At 40.6% G+C, this 21,629-nt stretch overlaps 2 protein-coding genes across 2 annotated transcripts; one reads left to right on the forward strand and one right to left on the reverse strand.

The window, feature by feature from the left end:
* Window positions 1-63: 63 nt before the first annotated feature.
* Window positions 64-7,650, forward strand: LOC124279399. The gene is made up of 7 exons (XM_046715220.1): window positions 64-188; window positions 1,623-2,108; window positions 2,616-2,702; window positions 3,517-3,942; window positions 5,407-5,471; window positions 6,152-6,194; window positions 6,658-7,650. The coding sequence occupies exons 1-7, from the start codon at window positions 170-172 to the stop codon at window positions 6,996-6,998; spliced, it is 1,467 nt and encodes a 488-aa protein (XP_046571176.1). The 5' UTR covers window positions 64-169; the 3' UTR covers window positions 6,999-7,650.
* Window positions 7,651-14,758: 7,108 nt separating this feature from the next.
* On the reverse strand, window positions 14,759-21,616 carry LOC124279310 (damage-control phosphatase ARMT1-like). The gene is given in 6 exon segments (XM_046715122.1): window positions 14,759-16,271; window positions 16,773-16,911; window positions 17,855-17,880; window positions 17,883-18,095; window positions 18,385-18,490; window positions 21,509-21,616. Coding segments are annotated over 6 exon segments (1,302 nt in total). The 5' UTR covers window positions 21,568-21,616; the 3' UTR covers window positions 14,759-15,512.
* Window positions 21,617-21,629: the final 13 nt, after the last annotated feature.

Genomic DNA, 21,629 nt, shown 5'->3' on the forward strand with positions numbered 1-21,629 from the left:
CCTTATAATGTTTACAGTATAATGCTTCATACATAGATATTTCCTGGTGTGGATTTTATAGGTTGTAGGTGATTCCCCTGTTTAAGTTCCTTATTGAAACCGCGCAGGACTACAATCGTTTTCATCACAACGTTCTTTTATAATGAAATCCACAATGTACTGAGGGTCAATGGCTTCGAGAAGGACAGGTGAGGCAACTGAGCATTTCAACGGCAATATGATGATCAAATTTTCTACGAATGTTATAACTTGTGCTGTAGGTACTCAGTTTAGACCGCACATTTGCAACCCGACTCGTAAACAACTTGTTTTGGAATATTCATACCCGTTTCCCCCACCAGTCACCCACAATCACCAACCCCCACCAATCAACCACAGCTAGCCGTTCCCCCCACCAATCACTCACAATCACCAACCCCCACCAATCACCCATAGCTACCCGTTCCCCCCACCAATCACCCACAGCTACCCGTTCCCCCCACCAATAGGGGTGGTGGGGTAGCCTAATGGTTAAACCGTTGGCTCGTCACGCCCAAGACCCGGGTTCGAATCCCCACATGGGCACAATGTGTGAAGCCCATTTCTGGTGTCCCCCGCGGTGATGTTGCTGGAATATTGCTAAAAAGCGGCGTAAAACCAAACTCAGTCAGTCAGTCAGTCCCCCCACCAATCACCCACAGCTACCCGTCCCCCCACCAGTCACCTACAATCACCAATCACCACTCAGCTACCCATCCCCACCAATGACGCACAGCTACCCATCCACCCACAGCTACACCCCCAACCCCCACCACCACCAATCACCACACAGCTACCTGACCAGTGTCCTCCCATTTGTGAGAACTCCCAGTTGTGAGACACATTAATTAATGGTTCAGTGCACATAGGTGGTGTTTCCACATCCCCACAATGAAAGTGGGATCAGCCCAGCCCAGTACCCACAGGAGGCATAGTTCATTGATGAGTTGATTAATGAAATAGATTATCAAAGATTTTATTTACAAAGACGAAATAATTCATTTAATATTTTATTTATTCAGAAGAATATGTAATTATGATAACACATTTTTATTGACTATTATGAAGTTTGAAAGTCGTTTTGGTTTAAACATATTTTATTATCATTATCATAGTGTTTGATTTTTATGGACATTTACTGGAGTATGTTAATCAATTTATCTTATAAAGTTTCATTAAGTTACCTCCAAAAGATTCAGTTACATAGCAAATCAGTAATTAGCTAGGGTTAATCCATTCCATCATGCAGGGTGTGTGTTTTCTTTGTTAATTACCTACTCCACTGTCTCTTAACTGGGAGTCTCACAAATGGGAGTTCTCACAAATGGGAGTAGACCACCTGACCCCCACCATTCACAACACAGCTACACAACCCCCAACCAATCACCACACAATCACAACCATCCCTATATGACCTCCCACCCTTCTGACAGATTGTCAAGGCTATTGAGGTTGTCAAATAGAATACCAACATGACCCATACTGGGGTATACATTCTTTGTAACCCTTTGAACCTCTCATGTTTTTTCCTTTTCTCATCTTCACCTATTTTATGCTTGTCTGATACATAGAGTGCCATTATCTATGTTTCTTGCGTTTCCTAGATATGAGAGTTGAGGGTACCCATGGAGATCAGTATGTGGGAGCGTATGGGTTTCCTGATGGAGTCAACACACAGTCTGGGGCTGCTAGTCCAGATACCTACAGTCAGTCTACACCGAATCACAGAAACACCAGTCACATGTCAGGAGGCATAAATGCTGCCACGTCTTCTTCAGCACATGTGCTTGGTGGCACATCATCTCCAGAACGTGCCACACCCCCTTCAAGATGTGTGCTGAGAGAGACACCCCCACCAGGTCAAATGCTTGGTGCAACACGCCCTCCAGGTCAAGTGATTGGTGCCACACCCACTCCAAGACATATGCTTGGTGCCACACCCCCTCCAGATCAAGAGCTTGGTGCCACACCTCCTTCATGCTCAACGACAATTGCTGTTCAACACCCAGCTTCTCAAGACAAGGATCATGATATTCCAGGACGGCATCAGATTCTGGAGTCACAGGAACCTATTTCTGAAACAGCAGCAGGTTAGCTTGACAATAACTCAACCACAGCTTTAATCAGTACGACTGGATACACAACAAGGCTCCTGACAGCCATTTGAGCTACTGACTATTTACCTTCCTGTTATCATCCACAATGGATGTTGACAGGTTTCATTGGGTGTTCGCTCATTTTTAACCCTCCTGATTAAAGTTTATTGTGTATTTTTACATCAATGAGCAGACATTTGGTTTACAAATACTTTTTCATTTGACTTCTTATCTATATTTCTTGGAGTGTTGTCACAAACATGTTGTATTATACTAGTGGGTTTTCACCCTGTTTCAAGAGTATTGTTCAAATTTAACTGGATAAAGGTGATGCAATTTTTTTATGCAAATGAAACCTGTAACCAGGTAAAACATTAAAAGATTGATTCTAAGATCAAATATTTCATATATTTCTGACCTTTGGCAGAGTTGATATATTTAAAGTACTTCAAGCTGTAAAATCTAGATCATTACACAGATATTCTCTCTGTCCCCTAACAGCCCTGAAGAAGCTGCAGGAGGCTCCATCAATCTCCTCCCTCCCTCCAACACAGACCCCGGCGAGTGAATCATCGAAGAAATACAACAGTGAGTGCAAAGTCCCATCCTTCAATGACTGTATGACATTGAATGATTTGTGAACACATCTGACGTATATTCTGGTATTCATAACCTCCAACTGAACTTCTTGTTGAATGGTGTCAATTCCTCTTTTCAGTATGTTTATTACAGCTATCGGTACCAACATCCTGTTTATATTACCTGTCAGCACTGTTTATTGCATCTGTTAGTGCCCCCTATCCTGTTGATTCCTCAGTTAATGTCCATCTATTCTGTTATTTCCCAGTAATGCCCCCTATCCTGTTTATTCCAGTTAATGCCCCTTCCCTTCTGCTTATTCTCCAGTTAACGACCTGTTATCCTGTTAATTCACCAGATAATGCCCCTCTATTCTGTATATTCCCTAGTTAATAATCCACTATCCTGTTCAATCCACAGTTAATGCCCATTATCCTGTATATTCCCAAATTAATACCCTGATATCCTGTTTAGAACCCAGTTAATGTCCCTGTATCCTGTTTATTCCATGATCAATGCCCCTATATCCTGTCTATTCCCCTTATTAATGCATCTATTTCCTGTTTATTCTCCCTGGTAATGCATCTGTACCTTGTTTATTCCTCCTGTTACTGCATCTATATCCTGTTTATTCCCCCTGTTACTGCATCTATTTCCTGTTTATTCTCCCTGTTAATGCATCTATATCCTGTTTATTCCCCCTGTTACTGCATCTATTTCCTGTTTATTCTCCCTGTTAATGCATCTGTACCTTGTTTATTCTCCCTGTTAATGCCTCTATATCCTGTTTATTCCCCCTGTTAATGCATCTGTATCTCGTCAGTTGCTGTGCCGTCTGTGGGGTGTGAGAGTCTGTCGACGGCCCAGGCCTGGTTGCAGCTGAGTCTGAACAGTGGATCCCTGACTGGCGCTGCTCCCAAACTCCAGGATGCTCAAGTCTCCAACACCAACCCAGCAACAGGCATCAGCATCATTGAGGACAAGCAAGTGGAATCCAAGATGCCAAATATTTCATTTCATCAAAATTCCATTGAATCAGAACAGATTGTTACATCTTATGTAGGAATGGCGCTGTCTGACAATGGAGAACGTTTAGCAGATTTCATGTCTGACCTCCCAACCGAGAAGCAAAACACATCATCCTGGTTTGCCAACAACCTTGACCAGAGTAGTCATGTTCGTCAGTGGGAGACAGAATCTTCCAACCTCCCACACAATATCTCACAACAGAGCATCTCTCTCAATGAAGGTAAACTAGAATGTTTTCTCCTATACTTTTGTAAAAGTAAAATAAAGATTTCATCATCAGTGCTCAAAATTTTACGGGCTTTAAATTAAGTGATAGACATGTGAGACTTACATCACTTCAGGCTTCCACATGTTAAGCTGCCACACTGTAATTAAATGTGATGGGAATACTCTTGAAAAAGGCATTGCCTGTGCAGATCTGGCGTGGAATTGATCTTCAGCAGCAGATGCTTGCCGTAAGAGGCGACTAAGAGGATTGGGTGGTCAGGCTCACCAACTTGGTTGATGCATGTCATTGTTCCCCAGTCATGTAGATCAATGCTCATTATGTCAATCATTGCATTATCTGATTCAGACTTCATTATTTACCGATCACCATCATACAGCTGGAAAACTGCTTATAAACATACATCAAAGCAACATTAAACCCAACTCACTCACCTTAGAGTTTACTATAATACACTCTTCAAAAAAAGAAACGCATAAGCTTTGTTAGAAGAATTTATAGCATTAGTTTAAAAGCAATTACTTCATGTAATTTCAATGGTAAAAAGGTGAAAATTCACACATCTATAGACAAAGCAATCGCCAACACAACAGCAGCCTTTATTGTTGTGTTTCTGTTTACTTGAGTCCACAAGATGGCGTCAAAGTCAGCACTTCGTGTGGCCACCGTTGGCATCAATTACTGCTCGGCACCATCTCGGCACAGACTGGAAAAGTCGACAAAGTCGCTCTTGCGGAATTCTTCCCCACTCTTCCTGCAATGTAATGGCCAGTTGTGGAAGTGTCTGAGGTGTGTTTTGACGCTGACGTCGATCGAGTTCATCCCATAGGTTCTATTGGGTTTAGATCTGGTGACTGGGAAGGGCATGGCAAGACATTGACGTTAGAATTGGTAAGGTAGTGAACTGTGATGCGTGCTGTATGTGAAGTAGCATTGTCATGCTGGAACACCAGTGGGTCCCCACTTCACGCATTCGATTCCTGACAGTTTGGTCTGGAATTCTTCTGAAACCAGGGATGCTTTATGCAGTCTCCGTGGCTGTGGCAAGATGATGACGCAAGTGAGCATCCCGGATGTAGCGGTCCAGGGCTTGGGTGATAACTCTTGGACGGCCATTTCTCTGGTGATCTTGGGCAGAATTGATCTGCAGGAAATGATTCCAAAGGCAAGATATCGTGCTATGATGAACGTTGAAATGTCGGGCAACTGCAGACTGCAACTCCCCAGCTTCAAGGTGGCCTATGGTGATGTTTCGATTGTAGGCACTCATGAGTCCAATATTCTCAAAATCACATATGCATTTCTTTTTTTGAAGAGTGTAGTATCTGTATCAAGAGATCCCACAAGCTCTATATGTCACTGAATTTTCTGTACTCAGTACTGATCATTGTTTAGTCAGGGTGCTATTCATCATCATCATGTGGCTTCTACATCGGATTTGAAATTACTTGTTTACAGATCTAAGTCTAACGGCCCGGAAGACTCTCACTAAGTCAACCCAGACTGACCCCACTGTTGGACAGGTAATGATTGTAACGAGCAGGTAACTTATGAAAATAAGCAGGGCATTGTAATAGTGAGGCTGCTCGTTGTTGTAATGAAGAAGGTAATTGATCTATGACCACTGCCAGGTAAATTTTCAAATAATTTAGGTGAAATAAATTTCATTTTTTAAATTAGATATGAAAGTTTAGGCAGGTAAATAATCTAATTAGGCAGGTAACTGACTTGTATGCCTGTGAGGGTCATGGGTACAAGTGGGGCAGCGTTATGTCCCCGGAATAGAAATGCAATGATGAAACAGGTGAAAAAATCATTCATTCACACATAATATTGCAGTGAATTTAATGCAAGCAAAAATATAGCAAGGTTAAAGTCATGATAACACTATAGAAGCTGCAGTGGCTGGGTGGGTTAGATGGCTGACTTTGTGTGCTGGTGATTAGCGCCTGACTCTGAGAGTGTGGGTTCAAATCCCAGTTAGGACTCAACCGAACCAAAGTATTAGATTCTGTACTTTACTGAGAAAGTGTCATCCCAAATATAACGTGTTACACTGTAGCATTGAAGGGAATATGTATGATTATCATCCTTCATATACACACACACTAAACACCACACCTATTGACTGTTGGAAGAAAAACTGAAAGTGTTGCCAACTATTTGCTGATGATTTTATGAGTGCCTCATTGTCTATCTCCAGGATCAGGAGGGGTGTGGAGGGGCGGCAAGCGCTGAGCTCGGAGGTGAGTGGCAGCATCTCATCACGTTAGGCAGGTCGAGGATTGTTTACACACTGCAATATTGAACTCAGTGATTCAACACTGTGTAGGTTTATTCTATGTCAGTATGAATAAAATAATGTACTGGACAGTTACCAAGCAGTCTCTGGTTACAGCAATTCCATTCTGAATGTGTATTTTGTTTAAGATAAGATAAGGTAACACTTTATTACCAAAAAGGAATTCTTTTTACACCAAACAGAGCATGACATGATACAATAAAATGGTACTGTGTCAATGAAAACGTGCAATAATATCCCCAAACTTGTCACTAATGTTACCAGAGTAGATGGTGTCACTGATTAATCTGAGGTCGGACATGTAAATGAGGTATTCTTTAAATCAGCTTTAAATCACATCTTAGAAGATACTGATGTTTGTATCTAACATGGATCTAATGAATCAGTGTTTTCCCTCTGCTGTTCAGTCCAAACAATGGCTTATGGATCCTCGTCCAGTCTGCCGCCAGATGACATCCTGGTGCGTAAGTTGAAGCGGCCAATCATACAGTGGTTGCAGAGGAAGCTGGAGACACGAATCGGGGCAGCATGGCAGGACCTTGTTGATCTTCATGACTGGGACTATGACCGAATCACAGATTTTGAGAATCACTGCGACAGTTCTTCGAAGAGTCCTTTCTGTATGCTCCTGGCTGAATCTGAGTTCCAGATGTATCGACTTTGTGATTTGAAGAAAGATTTGTTAAAACTCCCACGGAAAGATATTCTGCATGACCTTGACGCCATCATGAACAAACACTACAAGTGAATGAATGATACATCGTAGCCCTGGGTAAATCTGGGTCGTATCCCAAATACATCAGATGTCAAAGTATACTCCCCTCCCCCAATTTATTTCATAACGATCATCTGAATAATTGGCAAACTTACATGTCCCTTTTTGGCATGTATGCCTGGTGAGCTAAGAATGAGGGCATTTTAAAAATGAATATGAAATAGACTGCATAGGGCATAAAATGAATTCAAAGATGAATCTGAATATCAGGTGATACTGAAGGCTGGAGCATAACTGAGGTTAGTGATTAGAAGATAATATCTTTGTTGGAGAAACTACAGTTGACAGTCAAAATAAAATCAGATTTTCAGACAAACTGAAAAGCTATTCCAATAATGGCCCAGACAACATGCCAGTATATTTATGTGAATGTGAGTTTTTAAATATTCAGTTATTGGGGGTAGAGGTTTCAGAAGTTTCAGCTTAATCCAGCAGCCATAAAATGTGTTTAATTTCAAATTGCATACTCGTGTTTCATTGCCCTGCTGCATGATGTCATTGGCTTCATATTGTATACAGTGATTTTGTGCAAATTGTTAAATAAGCATTCTATGGAGTTATAATTGTTGACAGATTCATTTCTGTGAACTGACTTCGAAATGTTTGCACGTTTGTGAGAAAATGTTATAAATGAGAAAAATAACCCAGTGTGCATTACTGTTGGGAATCAGTTGAAATCTCACAATTGATAATCCTTCCGATTAACATGTGACACCCAAACACGACGACGATCTTCATTCACAGGAAACCTATGGAGATGATAGGGAAACAAACAAGGGCAGTCCTTCCGTGGCAGTTTGTGGACTGTACAGGGCAATTCCTTCCATATACGTAGATTTCTCTGGCTATTTGTACAGTCTCTCATTGCACAAATTCTCCCTGATCCACGTTCAAAAGGCATTCCTCTGTCCTGAGACATATTTTCGAAAAAACCCAGCACGTTTCCAGACGTAAAATGTCAATGTCAATTTGCAGCAGCGCTTAATGGCGGACAACTGAAAGCGCCACCACAAAGGGGATAACTGAAAGTGGCACGAAGCACTGCTCGGTGGAAAGGTCTACATTTAGGATCCAATCCTGATTCAGACATTAATTAGAGGTGGAATGTAGTGATCTAGTGTGACAACCCAGGTATAGTTAACCAGCGCTGTGCTTGGACAGGTAACTGCAGAAGGAGATGGTTATGTGGCTGTTATCGTCTGGCACCTCATATACTGCTTCTGTACTCCCCAGGGAGTTGAGAATGAAACTTGGAGTGCACACTGATCAAATGACAGGGTAACAATAATGCCACACTTCCAGTATACATTATGTATGGAGTTATTCACTTTACAAGTGGACAGTATTGATTGCCATCATGTTTACCAATAGTGGTTCATTGAGGAAAACTGCTAGTCACGCTGGTTTGAGAGACTCATGTGGGATTGTGAGCTTACTAGTTTCATCACAGATCAGTCTGGACAGAGCATGTCTCAGCTGAGATACATCGTTGCAAGGAGAGTTTCACCTTAATTCCTAAAGCTGTAGTTTGTGCAGTTATGGGGAATTTGTTTGTTATATTTGTTGTTATATTTTGAGAGATGTGTTTTACATGTCATTGTAATTATGCAAACTAAAGAAAAACTGCACTGAACATCATATTTTATTATCCTATTTTGATTGACAGCAGTAGTGCTGAATTCTTGTATTGGAGTTGATTATTTTATAAAGAATTATGAACATACTGTTAAAGTTACTATAACATGTACTTGTTTAGTCCACTGCTGTTTAAATGTTCATGTTTTCACTTTTAAAGTTGAAGGCTTATGATTTGTGTGGCTTTATGAAACAGTGCCTACTCCAATACCTGGTGAAGCTGTATATATGTCTTATATCACTGTATTATATCCCGTCTGAATCACCGTATCACCAGTTATAACCACCCTATTAAGAAATAATCAGGATAAAATTAGTTTATGTATGACATTGTGATAATTCAGTAAGGTTGGTTCCATGTTACCATGGTTACCATAGTTACCATAGTGACAATAGCAAGTGGCTTTTGGCATGATTATTGAATATTGGTCATGCAGTATAAACCATTCATTGAGATGGGATATATACCAGTCAATCTACACTAGACTGCTGGCCTGTGACTACTAAACTGTGCTGGGGACAAGTTAAACAATCCAATGTAGTCCTCTTTGACCAGGACACAAGTCAAGTCAAAAGTCAAAAGGAGTTTATTTGTAACGGGGCCAAGGGCCCATATACAAGATAAAACTATACAAAGTTAACAAGAGCATACAAATGAAGTCTAAAGTGTTTCTAAAGACCTATTTCTTTTTATATATGCATGGTAAATGTAATACTGTACACGTCTGATTAAATTCTCCTGAGTTGCACATATCAGCCTTTTAAGTTTATGGATAGAAAGGAATTTCCAAAAGTGTTCCGGAAGAAAAGTTATTCTCAATTCATTGTACAAGTGGCATATACGTGTGAAATGATACTCATCCTCTACAGAGGTGTTGCAAATGGGACACAAACGTAAACCAGGTTCGATTGATTGCCACCTACCTTCATTATAACGTAGTGGCAAGACATTGCATCTGAATTTGGTGTTAGTAGAGCGCACCTTTATTTCTAATATGATATCCAGGTATCTTTCTGGTTCAAATATGAATTTATATTCTCTGTACATCACATATCTAGATTTGTTATTCAAAGTGGAAGTCCAACTTTGAGAAAATTCATTTATCAATGATGTTTGAAACAATTGTTCATCACCAACAGATTGGTTAATCCAGATATATCCAAAGCCATGAGAAAACAAAATATTTTTTATGAACGATACCCAACTCTTTTTTCCAATGTCATCAAAATATCTTAACATGTAATACACTTTCTTGGGTAATCTACACTCGCTCATTTTGAGCAATTTTAGCCAATAACGTTAAAGCTGTAAGTAAGCATTTATATATATTGGATAGCGACCACATTCGCCGAATACAATAGTTTTAGGAGTTTGTTTTCCTACCCTTAAAAATCGTTTGCAGGCTAGAAGATGTACCTTTTCCAACAATTCATATTGCTTGACTCCCCAAATCTCACAGCCATATAATAATATCGGCATCACCTGAGAATCAAAGATTTTAAAATATATTTTTGGGTCAATCATTCCAATCTTATTTAGTTTGACAATGATTTCCATCAATGCTCTTTTACCCCGGCTTGCCAAGTCTGAAATGCATTTAGTCATATTTAAGTTACTTGAAAACCAGACACCTAAATACTTGTAACTATTTACAGTGGCAATTTGGTTTCCTTTATAAAACCACTTTTCCTTATTGGAAAGAATGCCCCCACAGGATTTGTGGGTTCAATATGCTGAGTCCCAATCCACAAATCGTTAGTAGCACTACGACATTCTTAAGCCCATTGATGTACTATAGTGTTACGATAGGTCGTAATGTTACAAATTCGTAATGATTCATACAGAAGCCTAATGAAATAAGTATATCATTGATCCCCTAGGTGTGTCTGTACAGAAATAATGTCCTGATACTATATCCTCCTCCATCAGGTCCAGGTTAGAATATTGATCTTCAGTAACCCATGCTTGTCGTAAGAGGCGACTGACGGGATCGGGTGGCCAGGCTCGCTGACTTGGTTGACACATGTCATAGGTTCCCAATCGCGCAGATTGATGCTCATGCTGTTGATCACTGGATTGTCTTCCAGATTATTTACAGACCGCCGCCATATAGCTGGAATATTGCTGAGTGCAGTGTAAAACTGAACTCACTCACTCACTCCTCCATCAGCTATAACACCATGCATACAGCTACATTATGAGAAACTGGAAATCTAACTTGTCAAGACAAGAAGCCAAGTCTTAAAGATTATGACAGGAGAAGTCGATATTGAACAGCATAAGTACGTTGATAATAAAAGTGCATGCATCTCTACCTAAATGTTGCATAAACAGATTCCATAGCTACAACAACTTCCAAGTGTGGCGTTTGTCATTGTAGACTGTTGCCACAACATGCTTGGCATGGTAACGTTTTGTTATATTCAGTATTTAAAAGTCTATGAGCCTTTATAATGTCTAATTGTCACAATGATAGAGCGTTTCAACTTAGTCAACATGGTGACTGTATTTGTCACATTACTGACACTTGACGGGATGGAGTGTTTAAGAATCAGACATTTCTCTGATACTAAGGTTATCTTAAGAAGTGTATGACATCCATATCTAATTAATATACTAACACAATATAAATATTAACATGTTTTTCCATTTCCAACTGTTCATACCTACGTAGTACAATGTACATGGCAATGGTCTTCAGGGCCCGTGTAGGTGCTGCAAGTTGACGCAACATTAACCTGAAGGTGTGTAATCAGTACATCACCAGATCATATTTAATAGTTTTTAACAAACTGTCTTGTTTTTTGAGAATATCTACACTATTTTTCTTTGTTGTGCTTTAATTTGTATCATTCATCTACTGGGACAGTCTCCGTGGTCTAGTGCATAGAGTGTCAGCCTGATGAGCAGAAAGTCAACGGTTTGATCCCTAGACCTGTCATATCAATAGACTTTAATAGATGGTGCGTGTTGATGCTTTACCTGACACTCTGCATTTATTGGATAAGAAAAGGGCTGGTTGGCTGAGTGTAATTGTCAGAGTGAAATATCCATTGTAAACGTTATCTCCTTGTATTCTGTCTCAGGACATTGTATCTCAGTGGGTTAGCACTATAAAACTAGCTGTCTTAATCAGGACTTGTACATCAAGTGTTTGCATCAGGCTTGTGCACAGGTCCCCTTATTTTTTGCCATGAGTATATATGGCTTGTTTGTCTTTGTACCAGACCTTAGAGGATAAATGAAGACAACCAATCCTACTCAAGTAGGCTATTCTATATTGCCTCTGCTCTGAATTGAGGTACTGTTATGTGCTTCATTTGATTTTGTGTTTAAGTTTTGTTATATATATTCTGCTGTAGGTTTATTGCAGTGACTAAGTGTCTTTGAGAGCCACTGAAGTATTGATGTACCCGTGAATATCCGGGTTAAACTTGATCTTCAGTAACCCATGCTTGTCGAAAGAGGCGACTAACAGGACTGGGTGGTCAGGCTTCGCTGACTTGGTTGACACATGTCATCGGTTCCCAATTGCGTAGATCAATGCTCATGCTGTTGATGACGGATTGTCTGGTCCAGATTTGATTATTTACAGACCGCCGCCATATAGCTGGAATATTGCTGAGTAAGGCGTAAAATTAAACTCACTCATTCACCCACTGAAGTGTTGATATGCTGACTATTGCTGTACCTGTTGTTGGACATAATCTTAGTGTCAGTGACATAATCATGTATTGTGACAGTGTATTTGTAATTTAATGAAATCCATTGGACTGAATGATGTCAATAATTGTAAAATTGGTTGATGGAGATGGGACAGCCCTATGGTGTCCGAGTATTTTTGTGTGTAACACATTTCTTATTGTGCATGCTGAGTCTCAAGACATCCAACATGGTGTCCATTGAAAAGCAGTATTTTGTTAATGCTTGGACATTAATTGTGAAATTTGTATTAACTATTCATAGAGAATCATTTCATATACTAGTAACTGATTTGTTGCATAACTGCCAGAACAACTTGATATGTTTTAATACTTCACCAGCTAAGTATTCATTTACACATTGCTGGATAAGATGTGTTTTGTTCTGTAAATATCAGTGACATTGTCCAAGACGAGGGAAAATAACAGACAAATCAGTTAGAAACTTTGTGTGTGAGGGGAGAGCTGAATGTTTGAAGACAATGTTGCCTGTTGTATTTGTGAAATAAAATATAACTTTATTATATATTTACTTGATTATTCATAACATTCAGTCACAGTAATTTGATTTCAGATCTTGTATTCTGCTATGTAGGAAGAGCTAGTCTTGCATAAGTCTCACAGAGAGAGTGTGTGTGCCTCTCAGTAATTAACATGACTTGATTACTTACATGCTTCTGTTGGCGATTGTGACTGCCTCACTTAACACAATCAATTAGAATTAACACAAACCATTCAAATTAATTTATTCCAATTTTCACAGCAGCGATCAACCACAGTGTATAACAAAGAAAATAGCCAAGAACAATCCTCACATAAGTTACATCCATAAAACACAAACTTCCTGTCAAGGATACAATGAGGCACTCTGTCCAGCACGTGCCTCTTTCATCACTTCATCACATTACTTACAAAATCTGCTTCAACTGTTGCTGTTTTGTCCTCTTTAGCCCCTTGACAGATCAAAGCTCATTTCATATACACACATGTATGGATGAATTAGTGTAACCCACAGACAAGAATACCATATATTACCGTCTATAAGCCAAATTTTGAGGACCAAAAAAAGCAGTCTGTAGAAGGGGGTCATCTTATCCATGGGTTACGCTTTCGTCAAACTTTTTTCCAGGGGTAAGAAAACAACATCGTATCACTTCGCGTGAACAAACAACAGAAGACGACTTTGTCAGTAGAGACGTCAAATTTGCAATTAAACATCACTAGACAAGATTATTTACCTTTTAAGTTATAAGTTTTTTCATTTTCTGTCAACTACACTTCGTTTCGATCCGTGAGTAGACACAATATATATGACAGTGAATTCTTTGAATAATGTGGACCAAAGTTATAATTATTGGTAACTGCCAGTTGTCTGTGGTCTGTGTTTGCCGCGAATAGGACCCCATCGCGGGGGATCGACTTATGCACGAAACATACCATTTTGACACTGATTTTAAGGGTCAAGTTTGGGGGTCGTCTTATAGACGGTCATATACAGTAATTGTGGAAGCACCTGACATGTGGCGTTAATATTAGCACAACAAACATCAAAACTTCACCGAAGTTCCTACCCTGTAGAAGAGAAGAGTTTCTGTCTTTGTCAGCTAATGACATGAGGCCATTAAATGCACAGTGTACGGACCCAACCATTGCCAGACATTGACGCAGTGTGTAGAGCGGACGGCAGTAGTGTTGTACAGATGCTGCACAGGTATGTGATGTAATCTGATCACTGATTGGTCAGAAATCGCTGGAATCAGATTGTGGTTTGACTTGATGGTAAAAGACACCCACTACACTGCAAAGTGGTCATGGAGGACCGATGGAGGAATGTAATGTGTAGAAAACCAGTGACGTACTGACGATGAAACAAAGTTATAAAATATAAACTGTGGATGAAAATGTTGGATGCTCTTCTATGTGTAAAACAAACAAATCATGGAGATTTTCACCAAACAGTATTAACCTTCACACACCCACACATGAATGCTGCAGCTGGCAGAAATATGTGCCCTCGTTTTTTATGCCCCAAAACATCAACACCTTACAATTCCCAAATGTGATGTAGACCGATTATGAGTAAGTTTTGGTTGTACGCCACTTTTAGCAATATTCAAGCAATATTCCAGAAATGGGCTTCACACATTGTACCCATGTGGTGAATCGAACCCGAGTCTTCGGCGTGACGAGTGAATACGTTAACCACTAGGCTGCCCCAGACTGATGTGTGAAAAGTGACAGAATACACTCTCACCCTCTCTCCTTCCATTTCTCCCTCCTATCGGCGGTGGTTGTGACAAGTGATTTCACATACAAATGGACATCGTCAATTAACCCACAACATGACATCCTTGAGGCACTCCCACTCTCTGCCAACCCCTAGTGCCAGACCAGAGACATGTTGCACAGCTTTAATACCACAAACAAACACAGTACCAACAAATGAAAATAAATCTTAAGAATCTTGTACTTTTGATTCACTGAACATAGCTTGTCTCTCTGGGCAAAATTATAATCTGTGACATCCTCACCCTCAATAATCCGCTCAATAGTCCCATCTACCACACCGCCATTGTAATCACCAGTAACCTGAACCCATCTTCAAACTGCCACTGACAATATCCTTCATGAGTAACTGCCCTCAGTTCTCTTCTATGTGAGTTTAGAGGTGACCTGACTAAGCAGTGACTTGACTCCAAATGATGTGTAGGTTCACTATTGCTCACCTCATTTGCATATTTAACAGATGGTAATACCAACTTTATCAGATTGTTGTATGGCATGGGTATCACTAGCCATTATGAGATAAGGAGTATACTTTGACAGGAGAGATAGGGTAGTGGAGAATATGGTAAGATGATGGGATGCCATTGGACAATCAGGGAGGAATCACAGGATGGGTTATAAAAGGCAGTTTACATGTACACAGATTGACAAAATATCACACAATCTGATCTCCAATAATAAATCAATCCGTTTCTAGATCTGCCCATAGTATCAACATAAACAAGGTAAAGAATAAAGACCATACGACAATCGGAGGAAGTTGTGACTGAGGCCTGAATACATTATGGCACAAATGGAAAATATATGAGATCTCAGCAACAGTCATCAAAATATCTCCTGTCTTTCCTTATCAAAAACAAATATTTAAGAATGTCCCGTGTGGAATGAAATAACTGCCCACTTTCCATCTATCATCCAGTCTTTGTCATGGTGTTGAGTCATCTCCGCCTGGCCTGGTTTCAACCCCACTACAACGTCCGACTTGAGAGCACGCAGACTGCAGAGAGGAGCAGGTTCAAACCCTCGAAGGGAGGAGGAGAAAGACACTGTAGGTTCCCATCGTTTGTCTCCGACCAGCTTACGATAATTCAGATCCCCTTTAAAAAACACCAGGTCTGCCTTCCCAAGGTCGTTGTACAGTTCACTTGCATGTTTTTTCATCAAACTGAAATCAAACGGTGTTGTCCAGAAATCATGATCATGATATACCCAGGATCCCAACTCGAGCAGTTTCTGCCATTTTGCGCCAAAAGTAGATATTGCCAGATTGTTGGTTCCCTTCATCGTCTCCAACAGCCACTGGAAGTCCCTTCGGGTGACGTCTGACACGAACCAGGGGATGGCCTTCCCATGGAAGTGGATGCTGGAAGCTAGACCAGCAGACATAAGAAACTCAGCCAGGCAGAGATCCGTGACCAGCTCAAACCCTGCATTGTCCAGTACAATGTCCACCCTCCCAGCCTCACCCTTCGTCTGACGCTGCAGGGTTTCAATCACCTGCTGAGAGTGGTCGGCAAGGATGTTTGGGTTGAGGAGTTTGAGCTGATCCAGGATGCAGGTCGTCTGGGAGTTTGAGAATCCAGCCGAGATGGACAAGTCACACTTATTGCCCCACAGTGCTACCTGCAGATGAGACAAGATACACAGATGCTAAGTTAGAGTGAGTCTTTATCTGTTTGTTGTTCAACACCACACTCAGCAATATTGCAGCTATATGATGGAAGTGTGTAATGATGGAATCTGTACCAGACAATCCAGTGACATCATAAGCATCAACCTACACTACGTGATCCCATTTGTCACCTCTAATGACATGCATGACAAATAACTGGCAAGAACCCACGCAGTAGTATGACATACAAAATACTGAACGAATTCATGAAGATAGTTCCACAGAATATGCTGTCAACACTCTAAATAGCCAAAAGAGACAACCACTTACATTTTCGTTTTTTCTCTCTACTTACATACAAATAATGTAAAGAACTTTCCATTATGTTTCTTCATGTACTATTGTACAACATTGTTAGAATACATTAGTCGTACAAAACTACAATACTTGGATGATAAACTTGCCATGAAATTGCAAATGCTTCACAGAGGAGCTTGTGTTTTGAGACTAACCTCCAGAAACTGCTTCAATTTGTCAGCTTTCTCGCAAGAGGAAGGGACAAGCAAAAGAGCTGAGGAATATCCCTGGCACTGTCCGACCACCTCCAGAAGGTATGTCAGCTTCAATTTATCAGCGTTGTCACTGGACCACCTCAGAAGGGATGTCGGTTGTATGTATAGTACGCTTCACATTTCTGGGCCTCAAACACATCCAAGCTGTTCAACTTGTTGCTGCATGAAAAAACCCAGACATACTGATTTTGACTTGATACATTACTGGTAATGATCATTATGTATACCAGAACACACTGCTAAAGAAGTGTTTCTTGTGTGTGGATCTCAGTGAATGTTACCCATTGTGATGTAGTTTCTAGACACTTACCTTTATGTAAGGGTAATGTAGGAACAAAGCAATGATCACAAACTGGGATACATAACCAGTGTATGAAATAAGGTCAGTCCGACCGCCCGAGACAGGCTAGATTTCTGCCGGACGGTCTAATTTTACAGCTAGCCAGCCCGATGGACGGGTGAAAAAAAATATTCAGATAACGTGTCCACTGGCACTGTCTATTCAGTATTTAAGAAGGACTGGTTAAATCTCTTCCGGGCTCGTAAGTTTTTTGAAGTTACCAGCCCAGATGTCTGGCTGGGATTTTGCATTATTTTATACACTGACATAACCAACAATCATAGGATCAAGACTACTGAAACACCCATGTCTGTAGTTGAGTCAGTGAGTGAATTTAGTTTTACGCTGCTTTTAGCAATATTCCAGCAGTATCACGACAGGGGACACCAGAAATGGGCTTCACACATTGTACCCATGTGGGAAATCGAACTAGGTGTTCGGCGTGACGAGCAAACACTTTAACCACTAGGCTACCCCACCGCCCCATCCAGAAGTGCTGTGAGAACATACAGCAGTGGGTAACAGAAGAATCGATTCAAGCCTCAGTGAGCAAGACAGCATCATCTGTACACATCAGAGCATCCTATGCAACAAGTATGGGGTACTGGGACCTATATAACCCTTCATTCCCACAGGGAGACAAGCTTTGGGGACTCAGGACAGAAACATTTCAACCACTCACGTGAGTTCCACAGATTCCTGAATGCGCGCCGGTACATGTAACATTCCAAATATAACCATGCTGCTGAAAACCATTTGATTGGCTGCCCATTGTTTAACTTCAGTAGATCTTGATGGTGCTGGTTCCAAATTGGTGTATCAGTCCGAGAATCCTCTAAGTTCTCCACAGGTTTATCAGTCTGAATCTGAAATCGCAACTTAGATAATCTGCCAGTGATGTCTTTCAGCTCTCCAGAAGTCTCCTGAAGAACAAAAGATCATTATGTAATGACATGATCATTTCAAAATAAATGTTGCTACAGAATGTGTCTGAAACTGATTTCCTAACTCGCCTTAAAATGTCAGGAGTCTTTGAACAACTATGATGTTGATCTGGTCGAGTACATGTCATACTATCTACATGTTGTTTCAGTTTGTCAGCATCATGTTTCTGTGATTCAGGACAATACTAAGGATGCTAAGCTTTCTGACCAAGTGGCAGATGCAACATCTCACCAGAAATATTACAATATTTAAAAAAGAACTGATTACCTCCCCAGACTCATCTTTCATCTTATTCTTCATCCTGTAGACTGTATCCACAACCTTTGTGAGGATCACTGGTAATCTGTCTCTGATAGTCAAATATGCAAATGAACTGAAAAAATACAAAGTGTTGTTTGTTATTGGGAATGTCATAGCCCATGTACCTTAGACTTGTCATAGCCCATGTACCTTAGACTTGTCATAGCCCATGTACCTTAGACTTGTCATAGCCCATGTACCTTAGATTTGTCATAGCCCATGTACCTTAGACTTGCCCATGTACCTTAGACTTGTCATAGCCCATGTACCTTAGACTTGTCAGCCCATGTACCTTAGCCCATGTACCTTAGACTTGTCATAGCCCATGTACCTTAGACTTGTCATAGCCCATGTACCTTAGACTTGTCATAGCCCATGTACCTTAGACTTGTCATAGCCCATGTACCTTAGACTTGTCATAGCCCATGTACCTTAGACTTGTCATAGCCCATGTACCTTAGACTTGTCATAGCCCATGTACCTTAGACTTTTTTGTGTTAACTGAGAGCAAGAATTTTTACAAGGCATCTATGTTTATCAAACAGTACCTTTATTTATCAAAGAAAATTCAAGAATTGGTGCTTGTTTTCTTGATATTTAGAACTCAGATATTATTTGAGTTCATGGAACATTGCAGTGATTTACTGCAAATAATAAGTGAGTAAGTGAGTTTGGTTTTATGTTGCTTTAAGCAATATTCCAGCTATATCACAGGTGGGGACACCAGAAATGGGCTTCACACATTGTAAACAGATGGGGAACAAACCAGGGTCTTCAGTGTGACGACGAGACTACCCATAAATCTAGTAAATGCAAATAAAGTGTTCTGCCATGCTTTGTTTCCTTGCAGCATGATCAGCCTACCATGTTCCTGTATAGTCACAGATCAAATATGTATAGCTCCGAGCAAAAATAATGAGACACTTACAGAAAGTTGTGTTTCATGGTTGCCGCGCGGTGAGTTTTAACTTGTTTGGTAATATTTTCCACCACTAGGAACATTATGACGTTCTCGGCATTATCTCCCCTGTTGTTGGGCCGGGTCACGTGATGACGTTGTAGCAGACGATTTCCTAGTTACCGACGTCATGTTGAAATCTGATGCGAAATGTCGACTTCTCGCTTTATATGAAGCAGGGTGCAAATCAGTTCAGAAGTTACGGAAAATATTGGGGCTTCCTCGGAGTACCATTTACCGACTTATTGCCAGATTTCAAGCTGCTGGCAGTTTTCAGCGCAAGCCGGGATTGGGACGTCCTCGTTGACTTGGTGGAAATGACAGGAGATGACCCGTACAACTGGCGGCGGCGGTGCATCAAAACTGGTCGGCAAAACAACTGGGTGAGCGTGCCACAGCTTTAGGGAGTTCTAGAGTATCTGAATGGACTGTAAGGCGGAGTTTAAAAGAATCAGGAATCGTGAAGAAAGTGCCGACAAAGGTTCCGTTGATGACGCAAGAGCACAAGTGGAAAAGACAGGAGTGGTGTGAGCGTAATAGGGACACTGACTTTTCAAACTGGTTATTTACAGACGAATCAAAGTTACAATTTTTCCAAAATAAAAGGAAAAGATGGTGTCGAAATGGAAAATGCCAAAAAATGTGACCAAAGTTCTCGCCTTCTGTGATGGTGTGGGATGGGATTGGGAAATTTGGTTTAACGCCGCTTCTGAAAATTACAGGCCGCATTGATTCAAGGAAGTACTGTGAGCTTTTGCAAGAGGGACTGATAGATTCAAATTCGGACAGAGTGGAATTCCCTGTGTAATGCAACGAGATAATGCCTGCGTACACACGTCTGCCCACACCGAAGCTTGGCTTCGTCAGAACTGCATTCAGGTTGTGGAATTTCCGGCAGCTTAACCAGACCTGAACCCCATCGAAAATGTCTGGCAAATCATGAAGGACAAAGTGGAAAAGTTGGAACCGAAAGACATTGCAGATTGGAAACGAGTGATACATGAAATGAGGAACTGACAGACAATCTTGTAAATTCCATGCCTCGGCGGATTGAACAGTGTTTGGAGCGAAATGGTGGACAGACTGACTATTGACTTCTTGTGAACGAGTCAATGTATTGTCTACATGTGTGCCAATTTTCATAAATTTATGTGAATTATTAAATCAAGACGTTGAATCAAAACTTGTCTCATTTTTTTTGCTCGATACTATAATGTGGCAGAGATGTTGATTTCAGAGCCTTGAAGGACCATTTAACAGTAAACAAGGCCCTGACTCTTCAGAAGCATCGAGTGAGTGAGTGGGCAAGTGAGACACTTATCACATTGTACCATGTATGAATAAACAATGTCATTTAGAAAGTGGTCAAATGTAACATATGATGTATTATAATTACACTTTCTTTGAAAATACAGATTCTAGTACTTTTGTGAGGTTGAGTCCCATCCAGGATTCCATGCTGTGAAAGCCGCAGTGGGTCAGTGGTTTAGATCGCTGAATTTGTGTGCTGGTGATTAGGTGCCTTACTCCTTGAGAGTGTGATTCGAATTCCTGATGGGATTCAACCTAACAAAAGTACTATAATTCGTACTTTACTGAAAAAGGGCAACCCCACATATAACATATGTTGTAACCATGTAGGGAATCGAACCTGGGCATTTCGCCTGGCAAGCAATTACTTTAAACACAAGGCTACCCCAACACCTCAGCTAATAATCAAAATAATGGCTGTCAAAGTCTTGTTGGCTATAGACTCTGCAGAAGGTTATAGTGCACATGTCATCCTGTGAGATCAGTGAAGCGTCACCAACATTAACGTGTCACTGACAGCAGTAATGGTTGGGCTGTGCCAGTGGCAATATTTTCGTGAAGTGGCCTAGGTAAAGTGCACTAGAGCCGTGCACAACACTCCTCGCGGAGTCCTTCAGCATTACACCAACATCTTCACTTACAACAGGACTAGGCCCCGATATTACGAAATGAAAACGGGCCAAGATCAAGCCGGATGTTTAAACACTTAAATTGTCGATAAATGACTTAACAAGAAACGGACCACAAACCGATAATATCGGTACTTCAAGAGATATATAGTCAACAAGAAACATATCTTAAATTGAGATATCAATAGCTTACTCTTTGTATTTGGCAGAAAGATTATCAGGCACATCACTGACAGACTCTTGGTTGTCCATTTTGATAATTCAAAAATATAGATAGGAAATATAATACGGAGGGAGATATTTTACACGATTTA

Source organism: Haliotis rubra, unplaced genomic scaffold (assembly GCF_003918875.1).
Source record: "Haliotis rubra isolate DU_JTF1 unplaced genomic scaffold, ASM391887v1 Scf25, whole genome shotgun sequence".
NCBI lineage: Eukaryota > Metazoa > Mollusca > Gastropoda > Lepetellida > Haliotidae > Haliotis > Haliotis rubra.

Excerpts from the sequence above, each read along its gene's own strand:
- LOC124279399 (XM_046715220.1), top strand. Across the intron at positions 2,109-2,615 it reads TATTTCTGAAACAGCAGCAG|CCCTGAAGAAGCTGCAGGAG; the intron begins GTTAGCTTGACA and ends GTCCCCTAACAG. Across the intron at positions 2,703-3,516 it reads ATCATCGAAGAAATACAACA|TTGCTGTGCCGTCTGTGGGG; the intron begins GTGAGTGCAAAG and ends GTATCTCGTCAG.